This window comes from Pezoporus flaviventris, unplaced genomic scaffold (genome assembly GCF_033815535.1).
Source record: "Pezoporus flaviventris isolate CSIRO_AGI_PZ_B2104156 unplaced genomic scaffold, CSIRO_AGI_Pfla_v1 ptg000041l, whole genome shotgun sequence".
NCBI classification, from domain to species: Eukaryota; Metazoa; Chordata; class Aves; order Psittaciformes; family Psittacidae; genus Pezoporus; species Pezoporus flaviventris.
In genome coordinates this window covers 11,500,092-11,527,736 of record NW_026892589.1, presented here as the reverse complement: position 1 = coordinate 11,527,736, position 27,645 = coordinate 11,500,092, and the positions used below count along the sequence as shown (strand labels likewise).

The following is a 27,645-nucleotide window of genomic DNA, read 5'->3' as shown; positions in this document are numbered from 1 at the left end:
CAGCCTCTCAATCACACAAGTAAGTGATGGCAAGCCAAATCGGACTTGACATGCGTGTCTAAAAATGGATGAATAGTAACGCTGCCATAGCAGCTGAAGGCAGTTTGTAGGCTGTGCCAAGCCCGAGCCCTCCTGCAGCCCACGCTCTCACAGCTCCAGGGAACGGAGCAGCTCGTCGGAGAGGAGGGGAAGAGTGAAGGTAACAGGAGGAACCAGTCCAATCCCTAAACGAGCCCCACAGTTTTCATTCCCTGGCTGATGGAGATAAACGCCTTACACTCAAAACATCCCCCTTTACCCTTCTCTCTCTGCAGCATCACCCCTCTGATGGCAATTCCATCAACCAGCCTCGGTGGAGGCAGGAGGAAGGAAGCCCTGCATACCCTCTGGTGGGGCTCTCAGGGCTAGACCCTATTGAGACCAAGCTCTGACCCTGCTCCAGCCAGCCCAGGGCAGTGATAACACCCCAGAAAGCAAAAGAGCCAGAAAGAAACACTGGCACGTAGATGGGCTTTGCTAAAAATAGGGTCTGCTACAAAACCGGCAGAAAAATAGCTAAGCGAACCCATTTTGCAAACAGAATCAGCAAATGCATTCACTTTGCAAATTCAGCAACCGTATGTTGCCTATTTTGTAGAATAGGCAAAATGCTTCCCTAAACTGAAAAATCCCCTTTCAAGGACACTGAATAAACTGGCTGGCAGAAATGCACCTATTTTGCATGACAGGCGACTTCAGCGCACGCCGTATTTTAGGAACCGTGCTCCTGCAGCCTCATTAAACCTTTTCCCCCAGCTCCTTGATATTCACAACAGAAGGGCTCACTCCAGATTTAGCGCAGGAACAGGCTGCTTCCACCAGAAAGCAGCTCCTGGGCACTTCCCTTTGGGCTCCAGTAAAGCCACATGGTGCTTTACAATCCCTGCTTTGAGGAAGGGAATATCAATCTGCTTCCCACAACAGTCCTCAGCAGGGGCAAGCGAGGCACCCTGAGCAGCACCCATGCCCATGCTGCATCAAGACCTGCAGCCCCTTGCTAGAAACCTGGGAGAAGTTTTATCATGGATTTGGACACATAAGGGAGCCACAACCAAGCCTTTGGAGTGCAGGATCTGTTGCTTTTGGAAGACTGCTATAAAATGGGGGGGAATGAAGCATGGGAAAGGAAAGGAACATGCCTTTTTCACCATAAATAAGAAAATAATGTGATTGCTGGCTCAGAAATGTCAGCATTGAAAGCTACTTCTAAAGGCAGGGCCTTCAAACCACTTCCCAGGCTTATTATTCTGAATTTTTCCAGCAATTCCTCCAAGCCAGAGCACTTGTGTCCAAAACCAGCACTGAAGCCACTGACCTGCACCACTGGCAACACCAGCGCCTGAGCCTGCCCCAGAGCACTGAGACCAAGGCAGGAACCAGTATTTGCATCTTCCGCATAAAACGTGAAGCCCTGCGTCGAGCTGAATCACCCTTCATGGAAAAATCCACCTTCCTGGTGGGGCCATTGGTTGCTTCTGGCATTTGGTTGCTTCTGCCCAGAGAAGCTGTGGCTGCCCCATCCCTGGCAGTGCTCAAGGCCAGGTTGGACACAGGGGCTTGGAGCAAGCTGCTCTAGTGGAAGGTGTCCCTGCCCATGGCAGGTGATTGGAGCTGGATAAGCTTTAAGGTCCCTTCCAACCCAAACCAGTCTGGGGTTCTATTTCCCCTTTTGCACTGGTTTTGCCTCCCAGCTCCTGCAGGCAACTCCTGCAGGCAACAAAAATGTATAATTCTGTAAATCCCACTTGAACTTTCTCCTCTGTCTACCAGGCACTTGCAACAAATACCTTTGAAGTCTCATAATAAACCCCACCTTACCCCTTAGTTAACCAAGAACCATCTTCTTGAAGGATGCTGGAACTATCCTGCAGGCAAAGCCGCCTAGAAACAAACCGGCACAGAGCTGGAGTTTTGTTTTAAACCACAAATTCCTAGAACATTGCCCTGTGGTCAACTGGAAACAGTCAGATCAGGCTTCAGACCATTTATTGGAAGCAGAGTCAGCTCGATTCACACCTCTCTTTGGGTTCAATTACTCACAAAATAGACATTTACGCTGTGAATAGGCTCTCTGAGATCAGTGAAGGGCTCGCTGTGATTAAGCCAACCCCAAGTGTTGTCTCCACAGGGAGGGAGGTGCTGCCTGCAGCAGGATCAGGGACCTCTCCTTTCTCCAAGTTATTTTAAGCATAAGAGATGCCACAGCAATGCAACAAGCAAAGCACTGAGCTCCAGCACCTCTCTGCTGGGAAATGTCCTTTTCTTTCTCACATAATAAATTACGTTGCTCACTACACATCAAGTCTGAGGGAATCGCTTACCCACTGCTTGCGAGCATGATTTCTCCTCTTAAAGTACAAAATTAACTTCTTCCGCATTGCCTGGTTTCTGTAAAGAGAAAGACAAGATGAGAACTGATTCATGAGGCAGCTCAAATCCAAAGCCTGGCTCTCCCCACTCCCAAGGGAGTTCGCAGCGCAGCTTTCCACCTTAACTTGGAATTGCATCAACTTCAGAGCAGCAAATGTGGTCATCTGGGGACCTCACCCACATCTGTTGGTAAAGCCAGGACTAAAGCTGAGCATTACATCCATATACTCCCAGTTCTGAAAACCTTTACCATGTGCTGTATTTATCAGGCTGTTTCATGGCTAACTTCACTTTCTGATGTGCAAAACCCAATGGGGTCCCAAGAGTTGGGGGGCCGAGGCCAAGCTTTGCATGGCAGGAGGTGGCTCCGCAAATAAGAGGCCACCCTGTGCCCCGGTCCCCAGGGCCAGCAGTGATGGAGCTGTCAGTACACACACACTCCCAAGGGGTTATGCACCCTGGGGACTCCGAGGTGCTGATAAGGAGGCAGGATTGCAGCAGGGCTTGCATCACGTATCTCCTAACCTCTTGCTTTCTTGGAGCTGTGCCTAACCCCACTGCAAACAAACCAGCCACTTGCAGAATGAGGACCTCAAGAGAGAAACTGGCCACTGCAACCACAACCAACCCAGCGTTTGCCCTAACACCCCCTGGTTTCTTCTTCTTCCTACTTGCTACAGACAGCATGACATAACTGCTTAGAGAGAAGCAGCACCAAAGCAGAAGGGAGCTGGAAAGGCTGCATGAGCACCCAGAGCCTAACACAAACCCAAGAGCTGATCTCCTGCCGTTGTTCCTGTTACTATTATCCACAGCAATAAAATCTCTAGGTAAAAGGTAGAGACCAGGGGCAAAGGAGTTTCCTTAAGTCTCTTATCCCGATTAAAGGCAGAGCTGCAGTGTGTAATTACTGATCAGGAGCTTAACAGTCTCATGTAGGCACGTTCTGCAGGATTTAGCAGAAGGAAAAGACATCCCTGCTCCTTCCTCATTCCCCTCCCTGCCTGGCTAATGGGGAAGGGAGAAAACACCCTCTTCCCCCATAAATCCCTAGACCTCAGCAGCAGCAAGGGTTGGGAAGGGGCAGAGGGTCTTAGAGAGAGGACTGGGGGCAGCGCTGCCTAAATTTGGGGATGGAGAACATTACAGAAAGCATCACAATTCTTAGTTTATCAAGGAGGAAAAATATCAGGCGTAATTCTAGTTCTTAATAGTACCGTTTGGATTTTGTAACTTCTGTCTTCCCCTCTTCATTAGTCACCAGAGCTATGGGATACACACGAAGTCACTGACCACCGCCTGAGCTGCACATCTTCATTCCCTTTGACTTCACCCTCAATGCTTTGGTGCAAAAATAGACCTTCCAAGGCAGCACTAGCAAGTGGCACTCGTAACTCTCCAACAGATGGAAAACACCAGCTACCAGCAAGAAACAGACTCCAGGATCCCCAGCTCAAGCCTCTCAGCCCCAGATCTACTCCCACTTCCAAGCAGCACCAGCAGAAGGCACAGCCAAGTGATGGGGCTGATGCCTCTTGCGGAGCAGACCTGGATCCACACAGGTTTTCTGATCAAGCCACACGATGATCATGTGTGGGATGGCCCCCACCAAAGGGGCATAGCTTGTCCCCTGGGGCCAGCACAGCTAAATCAACCCCTGTCCTCCCTACCTCAACCTGGGTGACACTCTGCAGCAAGGGGGGGGGGGGCTTTGACACCCTGCTGCTGGGTCTGTTAGCAGGAACCAGGAGGGTAAATGAAGATAATTAGCATCTCTCACACAGCTGATGGCTTGCCTTGAGTTTTGCATCATGGCTGACCTTGAAAGTGCTAATACAGGCAAAGATTTAATGGCTCCACAGCTGCAAAAATCAGGACTGCCTTGAAAGCAGGTTTATGTTTACCACCACCAAGGCTGAAGTAATCAGAGAGTGAAAGCATTAAAAACAACAACAACCCCCCCTCATGCCCTACATGTTTTTGCCACTTCATCTTTGGGGTTTGTTGGTTGTTGTTTTTGCATGAGGTCAACCTCTCAAAGGTTAACACAATCTTGGTAAATATAAATCGGCTTCGCAGTTTATCTTGCTGCAAGTATTGCTGTTACTTGGAAACCATTTGCAGGGAGGTTAATTCGGGCCACCGGTCTCCAAAGCACACGCTGTGCTCCCTGAGCACATCAAAGAGCCCAGCCCAGGGAAGGTAAGGGCTGTCTGCTGGAGTCTTGCACAGGAATAACCCGTGTGGAAGAGCACATGGGAAAGGTCACTCCCGCAGCACATCAACCACCTTCCATCGTCCTCCTCGGCAGCCTTCATCCTCGCCTGCAATGCTGCTCTCTCCATGGATGGAGACCTGAACACAGGGTGAGGAAATGAGGCAGTTCACAGGCAGGAGGAATGGAGGGAGGCTCCTTAGACAAAGCAACAGTGACTCTTGTGGACAGTTTGAAGTATTGCTGGGCTGGCACAGTCACACTGCACCGGGTCAGGAGGACATGCGGGTTCCTCGTGATGCTCAGGCGGGCTGGGGTGGCTGCAGTGAGACACGGAGCCTGCCAGACGGCTCATTCCCATCCCCGTCACCAACAATGCATCTAATCATCTGCATTTCTGCCCTGGGCTCCTCAGCTCCCTGTGTACCTATGGGGAAAGACCTTTCTGGTGGGCTCAGTTTCACACAGTGCTCCCCAGCACTGCAATGACACAGTCAATATGTATTTCCCACTTGCCTGCTGCAGTGCAGCCCCAGTCTAATCCTTCCCTCTGGAGGCAGCTCTTCTCCAAAGGCAGGACACCACATCTAGTTACACTCTCCATGACAAAAGCTATTCCAGCCCTCTGGTCACCAGAGGACCTTTTCCTGCACCTTCTCTCCTCTGCAGGGAAGTGGAGAACAGCCAGTGTGGGTCACACAACCACCACAGCCTTCTCCAGACCTTCACTGACCTTGCGAGCCTCTGCAGACCCCAGGCACAGTCCCCAAAATGGACTCATGGATGTGGTTTTCCCCACATCAGAGTCCCATTTAGAGTCTGTGGTGGCAGAGGCTCTGAACAGCATCAGGTCCCTCACTTTGGGGGCCAGTTATCAACTGGACAAGTGCATCAAGAGCCTCAGTACCAGGCACAACCCACGTGGGGAGGCTGGGGCAGCCCCACAAGCACCCACCATTTCCCCACAGGCACTGACAGGCAGGAGGAGGAAACAGGGATCAACCAAGGCAAACCAAACCCACCAGTGCGGGAAGCAGGATTCAAACACTATCTATAATGTGGGGAGTGATGCTGCAAGAGCTTTTCAACCTTGCACAACCCAAACTCGTGAGCCCCACACCTGAGCGTGGTTCTCAGAGCCATGGGGAAACACATCTCCCACTCGGAGCAAAGCAATGGGAGCCCCGTGGGAGCAGCCGCTTCCACCTCAACCGGCTCGGCACAAGGTCGGGTTTGTGTTTTGGCTTTCACAATGGAGCCAGTCAAGGGGAGAAGCCGCAACTGTGACTTCTGAGTTACTTGGCTCGGGTCCACACGAACCACTTGGCTGCGCTCTCTAAAGGATGTGTGCGCACGCATGCGTGTCGGTGCAGTGCGTGCACACGTGTGGACACTGCCAGAGCCCTGGGATAAGACTCCCAAGGGTACAAAGAGCCGATGCACACCTGGCTGAGCCTGCCTGCAGAGACCTTCAGCCGGGGCAAGGCGAGATGAAAGGAAGTTTGCTATTTGATCAGAACTAATCAGGGGTATTTCATTACACAGGAACGTCTTTCATCAGGCAGCCAGTGCAAACAAAGTAGGATCAAGCCTGCGAAGAGCGGCGGGGAAGGAGGCAGCGAGCAGCTGGCAAAGCCATTGTACAGCAAGATTGATCACGCAGGCGAGGGTCGGAAACAGAGGAGCCTCCTGGAACTCCAGCCAAACAAAGCACTGCTGAGAGACTGGAGAGCTGCAAACCATGGGACACGAGGAGAACGCTCCAAGGTGAAACAAGAGGCAATGGAGAGGGTACAGAAACGTTGTGTCTCCCCCAGTATGCCCACTCCTGATGTCAGGATCCCAAGCCACAGCTCAGGGCAGTCACTGATGCCATCCCATCTCTTAGCTGCAAGACGCCCTGCAGAGAGGGCAGGGAGCAGGTCACGCTGCTCACGGGTCATCACGCTCATTCATCTGCTTGCTCTGGAATGGCCGGAGCACACAGCTCCAGCTGGTAATACACTGCAACCTATTAACCCCAGGGCAGGGCACATTCCAGGAAAGCCGGCTGTTTGGAGCAGTTTCCCTGCAATAGTCAGAAACGCTTTCTGGGGATGAACAGCAAAGCAGATCTTTAGCTGATTTACCCCAGAGACCTGCGCTGGGATGGACTAAACCCCCAGAACCATTAGTGCCTGTGAGAGCGGAGCGGCAGAGGGCTGTAACTCTGGATGTGCAGTCAGGCGGGCTGTGTTTATGCCCAGAAACAACACTCAAAGAAAAAGAAGCCATTGGAGGTCTCCCAGCTTCTCAGATCATGTCCTCTGCAGGTCCAAAATGCACTCAAAGCCATCACTATAACTCATTAATAATAATTCATATAACTAATTTGCATTGTTAATTCACCTGGTGGCTCACACGCTGAGGCCAGTGACATGCTCCAAGGAGGAGATGTCTCAGCAAACATGGGCGCTTTGGTATCAGAGCCTGCCCTGGCCAGTCCCCCAGCACAGCCCATCCAAGTCCCCATGGTGCCACCTCCTTGGGAAGATGTTCCTCCTGAGCTGCTCAAGTGAGTCCCTTGGGCAGCAGTTCCACAGTCCTTAACATGAGATTGGAAATAAATGCCCATCCCCTTTAGCACTATGAGGTTAGGACCAAAACAAGTCCAAGCACAGAAGCACCTGGTGAGCCACCTTTGTCTTCCCTCGAAGCCCAAGCTGACACTGCAAACCCAAGTGCTGCAAGATAGCCCACCCAAACAACAGTACTTGGCTTTTTACTGGCAAGAGAAGGCAGCAGAAGGTTGCAGTGTGTGTCTCCATCATTTAGTAATTCATCACAAGGTAATACTTCTGCCCTAGTGCATGCCAACAGAGAATAAAAGAGATGAGAAACCTTGAATGAGATGAGCGGGGAGCTGCTAGGTGAATTTCTGATGAGGAAAATGTCTACAAGCACTAATAAAAAGACCCGAAAGAGAATGCATTAATAATGACAGGGTTTGGAAGAGCATTTGTGCTACATGTCAGGCTTCAACTATGAATTTAGAGGCAATACATTGCTACTAAAACCCCTAAACAGCCAGTAATGAAAAGATCACTTAAATTTTCCAGAGTGACAAGTGATTTGGAAAGCGGGAGCTGCACTGCTCTTTGGGGAGAAGGGTAACGGGGAGGATATTAAAAAGAAAAAGATATTCAGAAGCCCCTAAACCTCTGAAATTCCCGACTTCAGGCTTTTATTCTGCAAAGTCTCCTTATCCACCCCCCAAATCAAAAGCTATCAGCTGCAGAGAGCAACCCAGATGTGCCAACGTTAACAGCGCACACGGCTTTGCTGCTGCTGGATGTGGACACATCAGAAAACAAACCACACTAAGCTCTTGATCTGTTTTCACTGTACCCTCAGACCCTGGTTGTCCAACACCCTCGAAAGCATCTCAAGGGGATGCAGCCTGGTTTCACCCCAACATCTCCGAATTTCAGTGTAAAAGCAAGCAGCTCTGGAAGGAAAGCTTTAAAGCAACCCCTGTGAGCAGCACCTTGCACGTACTTACCCTGGGCTTTCAGTTTTCCTTCCCTGCGCTTTGTCAAGGCTCGGAAGCTCACATTTCGCTTTCAAACACAAACCCCACAGACTGTGATTTCAAGATGACTGCTTCAGCAAAGGGGGGAGGAGAGTCCTACCGGGCTGCTTTTCATGGCTGACCGAGTAGGAATCTCCTGCTGGAGAGATGAAGGCCCCCTTGGAGAACAGACAGGTAGGCAGCAGGTAATTGATCCTGCTCATGTGAACAACATCTTGTCATTTCTCAAACACTGCGAGGAAAGGAGGTTCATATCTCTGGTGCCAGCAGCCTGGAGAACACGTAAAATCACTGCCACAGCAGGGCAGAAGAGCCGCTTTCATCCTTGTACATCCAGCTGGCAAACCACTGAAATAAGAGACCCAGAGCAGATGCACTGGTGCTTAAGTGGTGCACAAGCATCCTCTGCATTTGCTGCTGTGCTTCAACAAAGGGTCTTTGCAACTTCCTCGGCTGATGCAGAATCATTCAAGTGGCCTCCAGCTGTGTCTGGGGCTTGAAGGAACTTCTCAGTCCATTGTAAAGCCAAAAGGAAGATCCAAGCTAGCTATGGAGGCAAAGCTCGTCCCATCCCTATGAAAATGAGGGCACTAAATGCTGTCTTGCTCTCTTCTTTCTTGAGGATTGAGTGGCAGAGCCTTTCTCTCCAACAAAGCAGGTATTTCAAACAGAAGGGCCATGCTTCCATCAAAGCTAGGTCAAGTCTTTGGAACACACCACTCAGAGGTGCCGGAGCTCAAGCGGCAGATGTAGCATACAAAATTAACCATGTTAGCTTACAGCCTGCACTCACAGGTGAACCAAAGGGACCCAAGCAGACAGTAACAGAGCACAGCGAGGCAGCTAAATAGGACTTAAAAGCTTTTGAAGCTGCAAACACTGGAATGAACTGGGGCATGAAATTAATTTTAACTGTACTGAATAGGAGACAGGCCATAAACCTCCATGAAAATAAGAGAGAGGCAGCGTTTTAGTGGGAGTAGAAACTCTCCCCGTAACTCCCCAGTCAGCTCTGTTAGCATAAGTGACTCATCCCAGCTGAAAAGCAAAGCAAACAAGCAGGAAGAATTAAACTAGTGTTGCAAGGCGGAGAGCATCGCTGGAGAGAAATCGAGGAATTCTGGCTTTGTGATATTCAAATGCCTTCCCACTGACACTCACACCCAGCTGAGGAAAGAAATCCACCCCAGGAAGTGCTTTGAAAGAAGAAAAAAGGTCTTTGTGAAAGGCGACAGCCTGGCCATCCCCCTGTGCCCAGGTACGAGGCTGCAAACCAGCTTCACGTGGGAGCAGTGGCTGTTCAGCACTAAATACAGTGAGGTTTTGTGGGCAGAATCATGACCTGGACGATTTTCCAGCCACCTGCCAAAAGGCTTTCTCACCATGGCTAAACCTGCATAGGATGAAATTGTTCAGAACAACCTGCATCCAACTACAAATACAACCTGTGGTGTCCTGGCAGTTGTCCTGCTGCTCTAATGCATCTGGCTGATGCCTCCCAGCACTGCAAGGGTTCACTCCATCTCCTGCTGAAATAGCTACCTTCAGGCTATAGAGCAGAAGCTGCTCTTCTAGAGCAGAAAGGCACAAACGTATTATGAACAAGGAGAGAACAGAAAGTATCTTCAAATGCAGCCCACAGAGCAGTTGTAGGTCACAAACATCCAAGCATGACTTGGTCAAAACACTGAAGTTTAACATCTTCTCCTCTTGCTCAACATCCCTGAGTTATTTGCTTGGAAATCTTGATTTTGTGTCTTCCTCCCAAGCATCCAAACATCCTTTTATGTGCAGCAGGAACACCACAGAGAACAGGACACACCGATTTCTCTGCACATCCATCAACAAGCAGCACACTGCAGTTCAGACCCCAGGACCTCCAAGAGAGGCCCATGGTCCAAAGCAGCAAACATCTGGAGCCCAGATCGCTCGAGGGCCTTTTGCTGACCTAGATCCATACAGGCACTCTGCTGGCATCAATAACCAGCTGAAGGCAGCTAATTGCGAGGAGGAGACGGAGGCTTTTCATTAAAACATGTGGTTTCCTTCCCATTTTTTTTGCAGCATTAATCACAGTGAACATTAACCCCAAACCTGCCCGCTCCAACCTCTCCTGGTCTATTGCCACCAACTACAGCTGCATGGGAGGGCTGCCTGCTGTCCAGGGTTAGGATAACCCTACAGATGCCTACAAAGGAAGCGATGAAGAGGAGTACCTTCTCTGATGGCATGGGAAGCTGGTTTGATGGGGTTTCCCTCCTGACCTGTGCAGTCAGTTCCCTCTTGTTTGTGCCCATCTTTCAGGCAGCAACCAAGAACAGGAAATAATTTAAATCACAGGAAAATGTGATCACAAACCCACAAATATTGGCAGGGGAATGGGAGTGGGTGAAGCCTGGATCTACTTTTAACTCATTCTTTCAAGGGCAAAACCAGCAATTGGCTTGAAACTGCCACCTTCAGTGCCTGACTTATGATGGCCGTAGAGCCCTTCAAGAGAAGAAGGGGGTCAGGGACTCTAAGAGACAGTAACTGCCGCACACCATCAGTGCCAGGGGTGACCTACAACCAGCAATGTGGAGAGCACATCCTTGGGCCAGCCCATGGTGCTGTATGAGGTGGTTTATCAGCCATCAATACCCTGAACTGACAACAAAACAGACTTCCAAGGGCACGGAGCTGCAAGCTGCAGGGAGCACAGACCCACTGCCAGGCATCACTGCCTCTCCCAGTAGCAGAACTGTCATCTACTGGGTGTCCTTGCCCAAGACTTGTGGCAACATCTGCCAAACTCAAAAGACTGGAGTAAATGCATCAGCAACAGAAGGAAACACCTGGAAGGAAAAAGCTACTGGGATTTCCAGCTGCAGGAAAAGCCATCATTTCCCACCAATTTCTCTGTCTGCTTGCCCTCCCCATCAACCCCCAGGAGATGATGCTGCCCTGCCCCAGAAGCGCATGGCATTAGCAGCACCTTGCTTTAACACACAGCATCCAGGAAAGCACTGAGTACCCCCAACAGAAGCCTCCTATTTGGGGTTCCTAAATGGGGAATGCCCAGCACCAGCAGTACAAGTGCTCAGGGATCCACTAAGGAGCCCTGAAGGAACTGGAAGGTTTGGGGTGATTGTGGGGTCTGAATGCTTCACAGCGAGTGCATTGCCTGGACGACACAGGAAGCTCTGGGTGGAGCAGGAACCGAGCGGGCAGCGAGCAGCAGGGTCACATCACCAAACCCTCCTCCCCACAGCCCTGATGGGGATGCAGAGCACCTAAACCCCAGCAGCACCTACCACGCTCCCCCGCAGCAGTGCAGAAGTACATTAACTCTTTCCCTATGATCCCCTGGCATCAATTAACACACCAGTGAAGAGCAAAAGACTATTAACAGGTTATTGAAGATGATAATCGCCAGCTGACCAAGCCTGGACCAAAACAGATACACTGCAAGCAGCTCAGAGCAATCATTGGTTCATTCAAAGGCAGATAAAAGTTTCAAGATCTGGTTTGACTATTTAGATTTCCAACAATAATCACAATTACCGCTACTCTCATTATCTGATGTATTTCTTCTGTGCTCAGGAAGTCACTGTGTTATTCAGTGCAGGTTGATGATTAAATAGTGTATTGAGGTGATAAGTCAAATCAGATGATTGCTGAGTCTCGGTGAGTATCTTTGACACAACCAGTTGTTATTAGACATTCAAGAGGTGTTTCATGAAAATCTAACCATAATTGCAACTTTTCATTTTACCTCATCTTTCCTGCATGCAAACACACAGACACACGCACACCAGCAGCTGATTTATACTTCAGTATGCACAAACCACAGCATAAAGCACCCAAGGTGAGTGCTCTCTGGGAAAACACCAAAAGGATGGTCCAGGACCTGCATCCACCCCAGCTGAGAGCATCAAACAGCACCTTCAGCATCCATTTGAAGCTACAGCTCCCAACTGCTGGGCTCCTGGAGCTGCTCCTACAGCAGGTTTCTGCTTCAGGCACCCAGAGCAGTAAAACACCAGCTCTAAAGGGACGCTTGCAATTCCTCAGCAGCTTTAATCGGGGTCTGGGAACGAGCTAGCATCCCTCCCGCTCCAGCCTAATGCCCAACCTGACATTTAAAATAGCCTTTATTGCCAAGTACTTACATTTTAATGTTTTCATGGTATTGCCTGGTGTCTGAAGGCTGGTTGTACAATGGCTGAAATAAAGAAGAAAAATGAAGGCATAAATGATACAGTCTGACATTTAGAAACTTAAACCCATCAGCATCGGTGCAGGTCCCTGTATCCCTGAGCCACGCCAGCCCAGGCGCCCATCCCTGTGCCCCACATCCCTGCTCCCGGCTGTACTGGAGGGTGCTGGCTCCCGGCAGCGCCGCGCTGGTCCTGGTGCATCCCAGCTCATCCTGGCTCATCCCGGGGGAGGGCCGGCAGCACTCCAGTGAGCCGGCTCACAACAAGCACTGTGCGACGTGGTCCAGATAAAAGCGGCGCGGCCGAGTACGTGCCTGCCATCCATGGGCTGGGAAACGCAGTGCGCTTCGGAACATACGGCACGGGGGAGGCGAGGGGAAAGGGGGGCTCGGGGAGCGGGGAGAGGCAGCCTGTGTGCTGCAAGTTGTTATATCTACACGGCAAAAGCCTGCCTGAGCTCTCCCGGGGAGCCAGAGTGAGGAACTGCAGGCAGGACAAGTGCTCATCACTGCGGTTTCCAGCAATGCCAGGGGCAGGCTGGTCCCCAGGCATGTCGCTGCTGTCCCCCAGCACCTATGCAGAGAGTGATGCTCCTGTCTGTCCCTCAAGAGGGGCAATGGGCTCCAGAAGGACCCATGGTTTGCCCTTTGGAGAGCTCAGTGGCCACGACTGTCTCCAACACAAGATGCCAGCACCAATCACACGGCTTCTCTGCACCCCTCACCCTTAGTGGGGATGTGACAGGGCCTTCTATGGGGAGTCAGAAGAGCTGGATCCATCCCTGGTCACTGCCCCTGCTATAACTCCCATCCCATCCACAGGGTGATGCACCTTCAGGGAACATGCCAATGTACAGAGTCCCACCTCTGGAAGGGGGAGATGCCACAGAAACCATGCTCAATCCCACCCATAGTGATTAAGAGCTCAGGCCATGCTCTAGGAGCTGCCACCAGTTATGTCTGTATAAGCAGGCTGACAGGGTGCACAGGATTAAGCCTTTCACTGCTATTCTAGTCATCAGCTAAGCTGGTGTGAACATGCCCAAGGCTGTGCTAACAAAAAACTTGCCCTGGCCCAACCATCATCAACTGGGCACCCAATGAGCACAGCTCCTGTCCAACCATAGGAACATAGCCCAAGTCTTCAGGCAGTTCATCCACAAACCTCCACCAAACAAGCTGTGAACAATCCACCCCCTAAGGGGGATGTGTGATGGCCAGGTCCTGGCAGAAGGCAGCATCCTGGCCACAGCTACATACAAACCAGCTCACCTTCCTACTGTGGTCATACAGCTGAGGCTTGAGGTCCACTCAATTTCATCTCAGAATAAACACAGGAAAAGAGAAAACAGCTGCTGAACATCTGCACAGCCAAGTGAGCAGCACTGGAGAGGACAGGACCTGCAAACACAGGTGGGTCCCGTTCTCCTCCAGTTTGAAGAAGGTGTAATTCTCACCTCCTCCACAGCATCTCCCCATCACCATCACAGGTGCTTGGCAGAGGAACTTGTTTTTCCACACAGCCAGCTTGTCTCTATAACTGCCCTGTAAAAACAGATCCTGCCTCACCTTTCCCTGCTGGAACAGGAAGGAGACTGGGTGTAGCTCTCCCTACTCTGCAGCCCATCACCGCTGCATCTTGACACGAGCAGCTTCATCAGCCTCTTTTCCTGGCTGTCCTTGGACATGTCCCTCATTGCTGGGAAAGCACATGTAATCCCCATGTGGAAAAGGCACGCAGAGGAGCCCAGGCAGACAGATGCGAGATGAACTGCTGCAACCCAGGAGGACTGCTTGGGCATCTGCTGCCCTGACAGGGGACAGTGGGCTGAATGTGCCAGGGGACACCAACAAGGAGACAGGCAGCTACCCCGTGATGGCAGAGCCAGGGCAGATGAGAGGGACAGGTCAGTTCTCCAGAAGGAGACCTCAGTGCGTTGTGTTCCTCAGGGGCATTTCTATCACAAATCCTCTTAGATCTGCCAGTCCGACTCCAGGCTCGGAGCTGGCTGTGCGCTTCATGCTTGGAAGGCTCAGAGGAACACAGACATCTGTCTCATCACGTAGCAGGTCTGCGCCACAGAGAGATGAAATCAAGCTGTGGGTTTGGAGCATCACATCCAGAGTCATCACCCTGGAAAGGCTTGACCGGAGGAATCACTGGGTGGCCTTGACCAGTGAGTGCTTCTTGGAAGAGGAGTGCAGGAGCTGGAAATGCTGATGAGTAACAAACAGTGCCTCTTCCCTCTGTGCTCATAAAAATCACAGCAAAGAACCTGGTGTGTGGTGAGCCACAGAGACCTTCTCCTGGCAGAAGGTGGTGGAGCAAATGCCTGGGTTAGAAGATGCATATGTGGACATCACGGATGCCTTGATGCCACTCAGCTCACCACATTCTTTTCCACTACTACTGATCTATGATGTATAGAAGCACCTAAATTCTTAGCTATCAAACCTAAGTGTTAACAGACAAGCACTGGAACACAGTACTTTAAAAGAAATGCCCAAGTATTCACAAATAAGAAACTGGGATTCAAATCCAAGATCCATGGGACACCAGCATCTCACAAAGATCTCTGTCTGCACAACTGGAGCACTGTAACTCAGCCCATGCAGCGGAGCAAACCCAGGAGACAAGTTCTACCTACGCCATAGAGAACATAACCTCGCAGATTAAAGAGTTAAGAGAATCTTTATTCTCAACAGGGCAGGGACTGAGAAACAGCACCTTCTCTCAGAGCCATCCCCAACCTGCTCAGAATGACATCTGCCTCAGTGAGTAAGCAGGAGCAAAGCTGACAGGTCAGATGGGTAAGGTGATGTTCAAAACATTCTCAGTGTTTCTCCAGGGTAAGGGACATGAAATGTATTTCTCTGGGGGATGACATACAAGAAAAATGTAATTGCAATGCAAAGCTGTTACTGAAAACCACCTTGGATTTACTGAAAGCTCTTTAAAACTGAATGGTCTCAACTGCTTTCCGGCCACTGCAGTGTTTAGACTACACATCTCACTGGCACCTCTCCCTGGGGAAAATATGGGGTCACTTAAAATGGTACCACCACACCACAGGGATGAAATGAGCAGTCCTGGTTTACTAAATCACAACCTTCTCCTGATCTAGAGGAGACTCCCAGCTTCCCGGGACCTGAATTTGATCCCTGCTTCCCAGGGATGCCTGGGCAGGGGGTGATTTCCACCACAGGGACAGGGGGAAGAGCCCAGCAGACAGGATGGAGGGGCACCAGCAAGGAGAGATGGGTAAAGGGATTCAAGGACAAAACTGAGGATCCTCTGAAGAGGATGAGACCTGAGTGACACCTCTAAGATAAAAGGTGCAGGGCCAGATCTTGTAAGGTCAAAGCAGAGAAAAGCCAGGAATCATCAATAAACAGTTGCTGCTACCTTGAGATGTACAACCCAGGGACACCAGTTTCAGTGAAGAGGCTGTAAGCCTGAAAGCTCAGGGGGAGCTGTTTAAAAGGCCAAAGTCAGGAATTAGAGTTTCCCACCAGAGCCATCTCCCAGCAGCTTCCAACTTCATGGGAAACCCACAACACAGACACAAAACACCTGGGTAAATCCCTATTTTACCCTACACTGGACTACTTTCAGAACCCTTTCTTCCAGGTAATGCTACAGGGAGCCTCAACAAGCCCATCAATGTCCTCAGGTGATAGGATTTCTTTCTTCATGCAAACACAACCTCCCTGGCACAACCTGCTGCCAGCAGGGCAGAAGGCAGAGCCCCACCACAGCCCTCAGTAACAGCAGCACAAGGAGGGGATGCAGCCATGGCTCCATCCTGCCAGCAGCACCACCTCACCCTGCTTGCAGCCGTGGTTTGCCAGCGCTGTGGTAACCTCTGGCCTCTCTCTGCCATGACTAAACCCATCTCCACCGTGACTTCTTGTCTCACACCATCAGCCCCTGGAAGCTGCCCCGCTACTGAGCTCAAGTGTATCCACCACAGCACTGCAGCTGCAAAGCAACACCCAGAGCTCCCAACAACCAGAGCCCACAGCAACACAAGACCCTGCACTCTGCTGACAGCCACCACTGCTGCTTGCAGAGGTTTTGCACAGGATTAGCACCAGGCTGCTCAACCTCCCTGTAAGAGATGCCTCAGATGTGTCTGTGCTGAGGCTGATGGACAGGGGTGCACATCGGGCAGAGCATGCAAAGCTGCTTCCTTTCCAACTCAGATCTGACTATTCATCCTGCCTCGCAGAGGCCGCTGGCAGGTCCTGGGTGCTGTTTTGGCCAACATAACGGGGGGGGCTGGGCCATAGGAAGTGTCTCTGGGCAGCCAGATGAGACATTCTGCAAGGCACACACAGAACCCAACCGGGGTTTTGCAGGGTGTTCTCAGCAGAGGTTTCCCCTGCCCTCTGAGAGTAAGGCAAGGCAAGAGAGGAGAAGTGTGCACTGGGTGCTGCTACAGCTCCCCCCTGTGCAGTGTCAGCACCCAGGGACAAAGCATCAACGACCTAAAAAAGGGAGAAATGAAGGCCAAAAAGGAGGGGGAGGAAGGAAAAGGAAATGTAACATATTTTGATGAGGAAGCACCAACCCCAGGCACTGCCAATCCTCAGAGCAGAAAGAGAGCAAAGGGTTTGACCCCGGTGACTCAAAGCAAGAGTAATGAGCACTACCTCCCCAAACAAGGAAGTGGGCTTCGACACGTAGCAGTGAGCACTAATTCCCTTGTGACCTCTCCCTTACACACCCAGGGAAGACAGCAATTAGTACCACCTCCACAAGGCAAGGTAAATTACAGCTGCCCAAGACTGTGTTCACTCCCACCTCACACCCCACGGCTGGAGCAATGCAAGAGATACGTCTGTCCCCCTTAGATCCTTCCAGCAGCATCACTGCGGATGCACCTTCTCCAGGCACCCTTCTTCAGGACTCAGCCCCTCGGGGGCTGTTTTCAGGCGCCCCTCCAGCACTCAATCGCTTCCTTTACAGCTGGATTTTGCCGGATGAGGAGGCAGCCCCTAATGGGCAATTTATTAGAAGTTGTTCTTCCCAGCTGTCCTGTGCATGAGGGAGACAGGAATAGGATGTGTGTGAATCCCAGTACCTGCACGTCACTGTAAGCACAGTGCTTACAGAGCACCCTCCTCTGTCTGCAGTGGGGTGGGACAGAGGAGAGATGAAGCCAATGAAGCTAACAGCATCCCAAGTGGATGCAAACTGTGCTGGAGCCCCTTCCATCACCCAGCTCTGCCGCAGCACATGAGGATTACCTAAGGGTTAAGGCCCTCCAAAGAGGGCTGTGTGTCTCTGCCTGTGTTTCAGTACTCGTCTTTGCTTCCTGCCTTGGTGCTGTGACAGTGAGAGGTCCGGGCCAGCAGCAGCTTCCTCTGACAGCTCAGACACACACACAGGGTGCTGTGCTCGCCACCCAGGGACCTCTGAAAGCCCGCATTGAGAGGTAACACTCACCAGCTCCACCTGAGGGCCCAGTCCTTCCAGGATCCGGTGGGCAGCCTCTGCCTTCTTCTGCAGGGAGAAAGGGGAGAGAGAAAACCAAGTTATTTCTGCCATCAGTTACAGTCACAGCCCCTGCTCCAGCCCTTCCCCTGTGCTAAAACCCCTTCCCAAACCTCCACAGAGCAGCCACAAATCCCACCCTGGAAGTGAACGGAAAGGTTCAGATCAGCCTCTGGACCTGCAGGAAAGCCCCACAGGCAAAGGGCTCCGGCACTTGAGTTATCCTGACTTTACCACATCTGAGCTCTGCCTGCGGAGCGACCCGAATCCCCAGCCCCATTGGGTGCAAGGGGGATGACTGAACCCATCACCTCTGTATGGCTGCCCATCAAGGAGGAGGGAGGACGAGCCAGCGCGCAGGCAGAGATGCCCTTTCTAGGATTCATTACTTCACAAGCATGTGATGTTAGATTTGAGCTGCCCTTGGCTCCTCATCTTGTCCCTCCCCTTCTCTGCTCCCTCCCACCCCCAGCCAAGCTACCTAATGCCTATTAGAGGTAAAAAACACCACCAAGGAACATGTGTCAGGGGCTGTGCTGCCGTTACTAATTAAACAGGCCTGAAAAGAAGACATGGGTTGGCTGCAGCAGGAGCCTAAATAAAAGATGACATTTTCAGTAAACAGCACTTCCTTAAAAAGCCAGGCTTTAGCGGGGGGGTTACTGACAGGTCTGATACACCCAGATCATGATGAGCCACAGGGCTGAGCTGATACAGGCAAATACCTGCTAGCAGCAGGGCTGAGGAGATGGATTTTCGGAGGTGTTTGTTCAATAGAAGAGGCGATTTTAGCTATTTTGGGGCAGGGAGGTGAGAAAATCCACAGCTGCCTAAAACAGGGGTGAAGGAGCAGTGGGCAGAGCTGGGCTTCCCCGGGATTTAAAGGGAGGGGGGGAAACCCCTTTTTGGAAGCACAGTCATCATTTTAACCCCGTCAGCACCAGAGCCCTGGAGGGCTGAGCTCTGGGGGCTTTGGCAAAGCCTGGGTGAAGCCCCCCAGGGCAGGGAAGGGATTCCAGCTCCAAGGGTCTGGCTCCCACTGCTCTCCCTCTGCTTCAGGGGCTCACATGGCCAGCAAACACCCCCACAAAACCACCTCTATGTCACAACACCACATTAAGTGTCCTCTGTGGTTGCATGACACGTAAGGGGAAGAAGGGACCTGACCCACAGAGGAAGCAAAGTGATCCCAGCACCAGGACCTGTCTGCAAACCACAGCACTCACATAGCTTTAGTGCCACACGTGGCCTGAACACCACCACGAACCAGCCCAGCTCATGAAACACCCCATCTGCTATAGAGCACCTGCCTCTTCCACTCAAGATCCCTTCCATGAAGAGGATATCCTCCACCAGGATTGCCAAGTCCCAGCTAATGCAGCACCCAGGTCTGCATCCCCGCAAGCATTCTCCCACTGATGATGGGGAAATCAAACCCCACCAAACACAGCCTGGCCTGGCTCACTCTGCAGCATTAGACATTTCTGCTGCTGTGCACCTGATTCCATTAGCAGGAACAAGCCATGCCTGCCCAGGGTCTTGCCCCTTGGAAATACTCATCACATGGAGAACTCCCAGCCAGAGCTTAATAGTTTGGTTTCCACGAGCTGTAAAACCTGCTGAGCTTGGAGAACATCAGCACTGTGGCATCTGAAAGTCTTAATAAAAACCAGGGGTAAGATTTTTCAAGGGGATCATTAAAACTGCTACAAAATACTCTGCATTTGCTGCCAAGAGGGCGACGGGGCCAACCACCACTGCTCGCTGGTGAAGGGGAAGTATTGGCTTACCCAAATCTTTTGTGATACATACCTGGGACAAAACCAATCAGCAAACCATTTAATTGCAGTCAGTGTAATTGTGGGTAGGAGCAGGTCCCACCATAGGCCTGCTCTCCTGGGTACCAGCCCTGTGAAGGATGCTCTGGCAGCGCTGGATGGCGCAGCCTGGAACCGCGGCTGCTGCAGGAGCGTGTGTACAATGCGATTAACTCAAGAAGAAGCTGAGTATGTTCAGCTGCTGCATTTGCCATGTTTAGACAACTTAATGAGACAACCCGGAGGCAAATCACCACAGGCAGAACATGTGGTGAATCAAGAAGAATGACAATTTGTCTTGCATTAACCGACTGTAATACACCCGTCTTCCCGAATGGAAGATCGGGAGGAGAAGCTATTCCGAGCACGTCATATCTTTGTACGTACACAAAGAAATGCCTCTATCTTGAAAGCTGCCCAATTAACACTTGACACCCACTGTAATTGTTGATGCTCCCTGCTGCATTTATCAGATCAGAGCAGGACTGTAATGGGCTGTCTGAAAGGCCACTCAGACCGAGGTGAGAGCTGGTGGCTGAACTGGGAAGGACACATCAACACCCAGCAGAAGGTTCCCATCAGGCCGGGGCTCATCCCGAAGGATGGACAGACAGAGGGGACCTTGGGGACCCTGCTAGCCAGAAGCCTGGCTAGAGAAATCTAGGCAAACCTCAAACTGTTCAGGTGCAAGGGCAGCCTCAGGACCTTCGCTGAAGACCACTGGCTGCCCCGTTCAATCCTTTCCTTGCCAAAGGAACACCTAGGACCTGGTTCCGATATTGATTTCATTAGAAGTACAACTGGTGATTGACCCTGTAGAAGGAACACAAAGGGTTCATCCTACATGTGCTGAGTAACCCCACCCATTCCTGCAATCCCTGTTATTTAACAGGAATAAATGCACGGGGAAGCAAACCTAAGCCATTACTTCTGGTGAGATGCATGAAGAACCCCAGCAGTTCTATAATCCCTGTGCAGCTCCAGAGCAAGCAGCTACTGACCCCTCTTCCCGATTCCACAGAGTCCTGGAATACTGCTACAGCCCTGGGAACAGCAGCGTTTGCAGAGGGAGTGAAGCCCTGGGGCTGAATTTTGTTCCCATTTACATCAGAGTCACTCTGCTCTAGTGGAGTGGCTCTGGGTCTGGCTCCAGCAGGAGCAAACCCTGGGCACTTCCTCACATACCAGTCCTCTGCGTGCATCTCCAGTGGGACTGATGTCTCTTAAGAGGTGAGGCTGGAACGCAAACACTGATCCGTGTCCCTGCAGGGCACACGGGTGCAAATGCAGACCCACAGGTAGGCCAGGCAGCAGCAGCTACCCCTAAAGAACCTCCGTCCCCATGGGCAGGGGCACGGGCAGGCAGACCACGCTCTTACCCCATCTCATGCTCCTCCAACAGGCTTGCAGCTAAGGAGATCTTCACCAACAACAAAAGCCTCCCTGCAGACTAGGAAAACCTCCATTCTCGCCTAAAAAGCATTTGGCTTCCAAAGCAAACTCCAGCCCCTTGTTTTTCCTTTGAAGCAACTTAAAATAGGATCGGGAGGGGGAAGCAACTTCCCGGCCATGTGAGCTCCCGCGGGGATGACGAGCTGACCCCACGAGGCAGCGGGAGCATCCGAAACCAGAGGAGGGAGAGGCTGGGATTTTGCGTGGGCTCCTCTTAAAGCCAAGTTTAAAAATGGAAGAGGAGGAAACACGAGAGTTATTTTGAGAAAGCGGATCTGAAATTAGGAGGCGGCATTTTCTTGGCCTGACTCCAGCCATGGCTCCATGCAGCACAAAGCTGCTGCAGCTGAACCGTGCTCCTGGGGTTATTTATAGCAGCCCGTAGGCAGCAGCGCTGGGGAGTGGAAAGGTTTCTATTTGGGAGCAGGCATGGAGATAAGCAAAGCCCTTCGACAGCCCTTCCCTTTGGCCCTGGGAAAATTCCTGTCCCGGCAGCTTGATGTTCCAGGGAGAGGCACTGCAGGGATGGCGTGGCAAAGAGGCAGCTAAACCCCAGGAGGAACATGGCTGAAGTCAGCAGAAATCATGGAAGCCCTCAGGCGAGACACCTTTCTACCCAAGGCATAAAGCAAACAGTCTGAGGGGATGCAAAGCCCCTGCCTCTGCGCCAAGATCTGCTGGGACCAAACCACACCACCTGGCTGTGCTGGTTCCATGGGGAAAGGTTTTCGTTCCTACAAGCACAGGTACTAATTCTTTCCCCTTTAAACCTCGGCATCCTCTCTCCAAGAGCCAAACCACCCAGCAATTTGCTGCCTTGCCCACAAAGCAGGTGGGACAAGTCCCAGTGCCGTGGGAATGGAAAGCAATGCTCTTCCCTCCCCAGCTCCCACAGCCGGCAGGGATGGCCACCACCGGCACTCCCAACCCAGCTGTGGGAGCCCAAGGATACGTGCTCTGCCCTGGGTTCTCCTGGAACCCAAGTGTCCCTGAGCATCAGCAGACACTGGTCAGAGGCTTGCTCAGAGAAGCTGTGGCTGCCCCATCCCTGGCAGTGTTCAAGGCCAGGTTGAACACAGCAGCTTGGAGCAAGCTGCTCTAGTGGAAGGTGTCCCTGCCCATGGCAGGGGTTGGAGCTGGATGAGCTTTAAGGTCCCTTCCAACCCAACCTGTGCCTTAAGATTTCACCATTGCAAACGAAGGGTTAGCATTGCACAGAAGGCTTTTAGAAATCAAAGTCTCAGCTTTGGAGCAGTTATGGCAAAGCTCTGCTCACCAACCCAAGGAGCCAGATCTGCACCCCGGGGTCTACCTTCCTCCTCCCACAGATTTGGGTTCTCTGCACTTCTCATCTCTATTTCCAGGACGTGAAAATGCAGGAGATGGTATTATCTGGTCTGGGCTCATCATGGACAATGCTTCTAAGTCAATGCACCTACTGGGAACACCAGATCCTGAAGCAGACCTCAAAACCAGACATCAGGACCATCATCCAGTGCTCCTCTAAGACTACTCAAAAGCCCATTTTGCATCACCAAGTCATGACAAGGCAACCCCAGAAGTTACTAGAAACAAAAGCACAATGAAGAAGGCCCTTTCGGCAGCCAAATACAAAGTGCCCCCACCCCAACTACCACATAAAATAGGGTATGAGAAAAAATCTATGCACACTTAAAGCTCAAAAGCACTTCCACTGATAAGGCTTTATTTACTGCACCAGCTCTGTGCTGACGGTGCAGGCCTGATTCTTCCCTTTCTAATGTAAATCAGGAGTTCATAGAAAATCAGAGTTATATAGACATTAAACCCCCATGGGATCTGAGTCACGCTCAGTGCCTTTCAGTAGTTAACGGCTAGATTATACTTTGCAATGCTAAAAGTGTTCATTTATTTATTCCCTTATTTATGGATGGGGCATCAATGCTTTATGAAGGTATGCGAGGAGGGTAAAACGGATAGCTGGGAACACGCTCCGCACAGACACAACAGCAGCAGGGGGTGGAAAAAGTTCAAAACAACCCTTTGAATTCCAATTTTCCAGCATAATGCCGAGGTTGAAGATAGATAGCTGTGCCCTTTTGAAGGAACAAGCACCGAGACAGAAAACGAATTAAAATTTAATCTTATTGATTTCCACCAACTCAATCCCAAGAGCGAGACAGACGCTGCTGCCGGCTTCCACTGCCTGCACTGCATCAAACCCAGTTTTACAGAGGGCTGACAGCACAGCAGGGATGGGCTGGCGTGGCTGTAAGCATGCAGGGGGACCCGGAGCAGCCCTCGTCACGCTGCGGTGGGTCACAGCACACCGCGTGCCCTCCCTGGAATGATGGTGGAGGGTGAAGTCACACCGTGTCCTGACGTGACCTTATCCCGCTCCTATAAATGAGCTCAGTGTTTCAGAGGAAGGCTGACGTGCTCTTGTTCGCAGGGACAGGTCTGACACAAGGATGAAGGCTGCTTTTCATCTCCTGGTCTCTGAGTGGGAATCCTGCCTGGCTCTGATGCACAGCAGGTCTGCAGAGAGCCTTCAATCACCCGGATCTGGAGCTGAAGATGGTACATGCAGGCTCCACGTCGTCACAGTGGTCAGAGAGAAGGCACCAGAGTGTCTGCATGCACATGTACATGGCACCTGATGGTGGCTTTGGGCACACGGAGGACTTGGAGGAGAATTCACCCAGCTGAGTCAAGGTGGGCTGCTGGCACAGCCAAGGATGCCGCAGGGCAGCTTCCTCCAGGACACGCTGACAAGGAGAGGCCAGCCAGCCCAGCATCCCAGGAAAGGCATGGAAAGGGATTCGGAGCAACAGGAATGCTGCCCTCCTCCCCGTACTTAGCAAGAGACCTGGAAATTTCCATTTTAAGCACAAAACCACCTTCAAGCCCAGGTATGCTCAATCAAGTTCAAGAGAGGACGGATGTAAGGAATCCCAGAACGGCCCTGGGGAATAAAGCCACAGCTAAAAATATACACAGATAATCTGCCCTGGTTATGGGGAGCTGAGGTGGAAGAAACCTGAATTCTCTCGACACAATAACACATCCCAGAGGGGCAAATTAAAGCCTGCACAGAAGCTGAGCCACACAGATACCTCCTCAGAGGTGCCTGAGCCAGCAGGGATCAGCTTCTCCCCACAGCAGAGATGCTACAGGTCTCTCACATGGTTTCATTTAGATCCCCTGTGCCTGCATCACTGTCAGTCTTTAGAGCATGCAAGACGTCCATCACAACCCCATCTCCCCAGGTAGCTCTGCATCACCATGCCAGCATCCAGAGGGGATGAACCCATCCTGCATCCAAAGCGGTCCTCTCAGCTCTTGTCTGACTGATCTCCGCAACTGCAGCACCCGCCACTGTTTTCAAACATCGTTCTGTCTCTTGAAGGACTAAAAGCACTTTTGAAAATAGGACTGGGATGCTTCTGAAAATGCTACCCACTGTTTTTTTCACAGTTTAGTCTACGGATAGTACCAAAAATGTTAACTTCCACTCTCATACATGCTGTCAGAAACAGCACAGTTTGCACTCACAGTTGAAATCCTGGCTTGGACACATGTATGTGTGTTTTTACGTGTTATATTACAAACATCTCCCAAAAGGTACTTTTTTGGGGGTGCACAGCTTACCTTTGGAGACCAGACAAAACAGCTCTGGTCAGCACATACCCAGGGCAGAAGGCACCTGGATCTTGCGTATCAACTGCCTCACTATAATCCAAGGCTCCAGTGCAGGTTCCAATCCAATCCAGCCTCACAGTGCAGGATTTCACTGCAGGTTCTCTCTGCTCTTCCCCAGCACAATCTGTACAGGCAACTTTCTTCTCCCAGAAATCAATTACTTGTCCAGCAGTGTAGCAGGAGGGGATTACAGGTCACGTTTTCCACAATTATCCTCTCCAACGCCAAGCAACTTTTCGCATTGTAGGCATTAAGTAGGTCACAAGAGGGAAAAGCAGCATGATGGGCACTTAGCATCAGTGAATCTGAACCTAGGAGAAAATGGGATCCAGGCCGGCACCAACCCGCATCCCAACCCCTCATCCCTCCGCAGCACAGCGGTGAGAGGAATGTATAGACTTCCTTCCCAATGAGCCATAAGCTAAAATTAGAAGCCATTCACCCCTGCACAGCCACCGTTATCCCAAAGGAAAGTAGGTCACAGAATGGCTGGCTAACTCGATTTTCCGGCGTTCCGAGCTGCTCTGTCCTCACGTTACCTCTCCTCTCCCAGGGCCTGTTTTTGGCGTCTCCTTTGTTCGGGGTATAACTGCACACAGTGTGCGGCTCCGGCACAGCCTGGCAGGAGCGGTGGGAACGGGCACGGCAGCACCCGCGTGCTCGGGGAAGCACAGACCCGTGGTTCATGAGGAATTCAAACAGAGCCAGGCGACAGCCCCTCCATGAAGTGCATCACCACCTCCCACCTGCTCCGGGACTGCCACAAGGGCTGGCTGCCTGCCCCTTCCACAGCAGTGCTCTTCAGAGATCACCTCAGGCTCTGCCAGCTCTTCTGCGGTGCTCCTTCCCGAGGCCTGAATATCCACTTTCCATTTGCATCTCTTACCATGCTGCCTCCTTCAAGCAAGCCACAAGCTGAGCGAGGCGAGTAAATCAGGATGCTCTTCCCTCTGTGTGCAGGCTGGAGCCATCATAGCCGATTTTCCTGCAAGCAGGCCTTGAGGCATCCAACTTCGCTGCTCTGCCACAGCACAGAAGAGGCCAAAAGGCTTTAAATTTGGCTCAGGGACCTTCCCCACTCTAGATCAATGTGTCTCTGTCTGGCTCAAGGCCCTTCGCTCCTACCAACTCACCTGGCAATTGTTAAGCTGCAGCAAAGCCGCAGGTCAGCACAAGCATGCCTGGGGCTCTCCCTGTGTCTGACAGATGGCTGGGTACACCTCAAGCACCTGCTGCCACCAAACCCACCCAAAGCAGTCTGATGTCCAAGCACCAGCCACTCTTTTCCACCCATGATCCTGACACTGCTCCCTCATCTTTTCCTCTGCCAGCTTTCCTCCTCCTGGCCCCAAGGGGGAGAGCAGTCACCACCAAAAGGCATCCCAAACGTGTCCAAGGGAGGTGAGAGGCTCTAAGCTGAGCCTGGGGATGGCCCTTAGAAGGACAATTGCATGCTGGATCCAGCCTTTGCTACTGGAACCACAACAAAGGCAGTGCTGCCAGCAAGGCTCAGCAAGGCTCAGCAAACCCTGCCCCTTAGAGCCCACAACTTGGCATCTCCCTGCTGGGGTGCTTAAAAGGGTCCTACACCACCAAGCCTCAGCCATTACAAGTGGCCACCCAATGATCTGCTGACTGCCCATTCGTTGCCCATGTCTTCTTCAGAGAAAGAACTTCCCTCCAAGCCTGCTAGGGTTTCTATCAAGCAGAAGGGAAGGGCTGTTGGGTTTGAGTTCCCTACCCACAGCCAGGCTTGCTTACACGCTACTCGCAAGGGGACCTTACAAGAGCAGGGGAAGAGCCATCATTCACTCATCCCAGGTGAATCCAGACACAAACACAGAGCCGGACTGGAAATTATGCAAACATTTGGTGTCAGATGTGACCTTCCCTTGCTGAGCACCCACCTGGAACAAATGCACCCTGTTGCGAAGGTTAACAGCAAAGTCCTGCTACCAGGCTGGCTTTGAGGGTCAGCACAACTCGGAATGAAATCAGACATGGAGACAAATGATGCCACCAGCTCTGAGCACTGCACATGACAGGTCCCATCTATTAGGGCACTTCCAAGGAGAAATGCAGAACTCCTTGTAATGTGGTCCAGGTACGCGAGAGTGTCCAAGCAGGACAGGGCTCAAGTGAACACGAATAAAGATGCTTGAGACCTCCTTTTTCTGACCCCAACCCCTTGCACAGGAGGCACAAGCCATCTAGCCCAGGACCCCTGGAGCGGGTACTTGGTGGTGCATGGGGAGAACCCATCACTGCCCCCAAAGCCTACTGTCTGCAAAGCCAGCACTTGCTTCAAACTCATCAACCTCTTTACCCCCTCGCACAACAGACCGTGCTGGCATTGGGTCTCCTATTGCTGAGGAAGAGAAGCAGATGGAACAAGGAAAACCAGGAAAATTGCACTGCCGGGGAGCGCAGGGTATGCAATTTTGTTTTCTTTTTAGGAGCTGGGCACCTGGATTTCTGCAGCTCCCAGTGAAATCACAGGCCTCACAATTCAGAGCAATTAGTGATTGGTAGTTTTCCTTTTATGCAAAATCATCCTTTTTATCCAACACCTAAATGAAAATGAATATGCTTGATTATCTACTAAAAGGCCCAATTTCCTACCATCGCTCCAAAGCACACAGCAAAATTCCTGTCTCCTCAGGCTGCTATTACAGGCAATGGCTGAATGCAACAAATGAGTGGTCAAGGCAGAGATCCAGAGCCAGGGATGCTGGACTGACCTTTGCTAACACTGTTTACAGCACCAAATATCCACAAATCCAGCCCTGGATGCATCCATGT

At 51.5% G+C, this 27,645-nt stretch overlaps 1 protein-coding gene across 9 annotated transcripts in view; it reads right to left on the bottom strand.

The window, feature by feature from the left end:
- Window positions 1-27,645, bottom strand: part of NCOR2 (nuclear receptor corepressor 2) — a 161,940-nt gene that overhangs the window by 84,822 nt on the left and 49,473 nt on the right. For all 9 annotated transcript variants that reach the window (XM_061466184.1, XM_061466189.1, XM_061466190.1 and 6 more), the window contains exons 6-8: window positions 17,846-17,902; window positions 12,347-12,399; window positions 2,361-2,427 (exon numbers count right to left, since the gene is read on the bottom strand). In XM_061466184.1, the coding sequence (XP_061322168.1) occupies window positions 2,361-2,427; window positions 12,347-12,399; window positions 17,846-17,902 (177 nt within the window). The remainder of the gene's footprint in view (window positions 1-2,360; window positions 2,428-12,346; window positions 12,400-17,845; window positions 17,903-27,645) is intronic.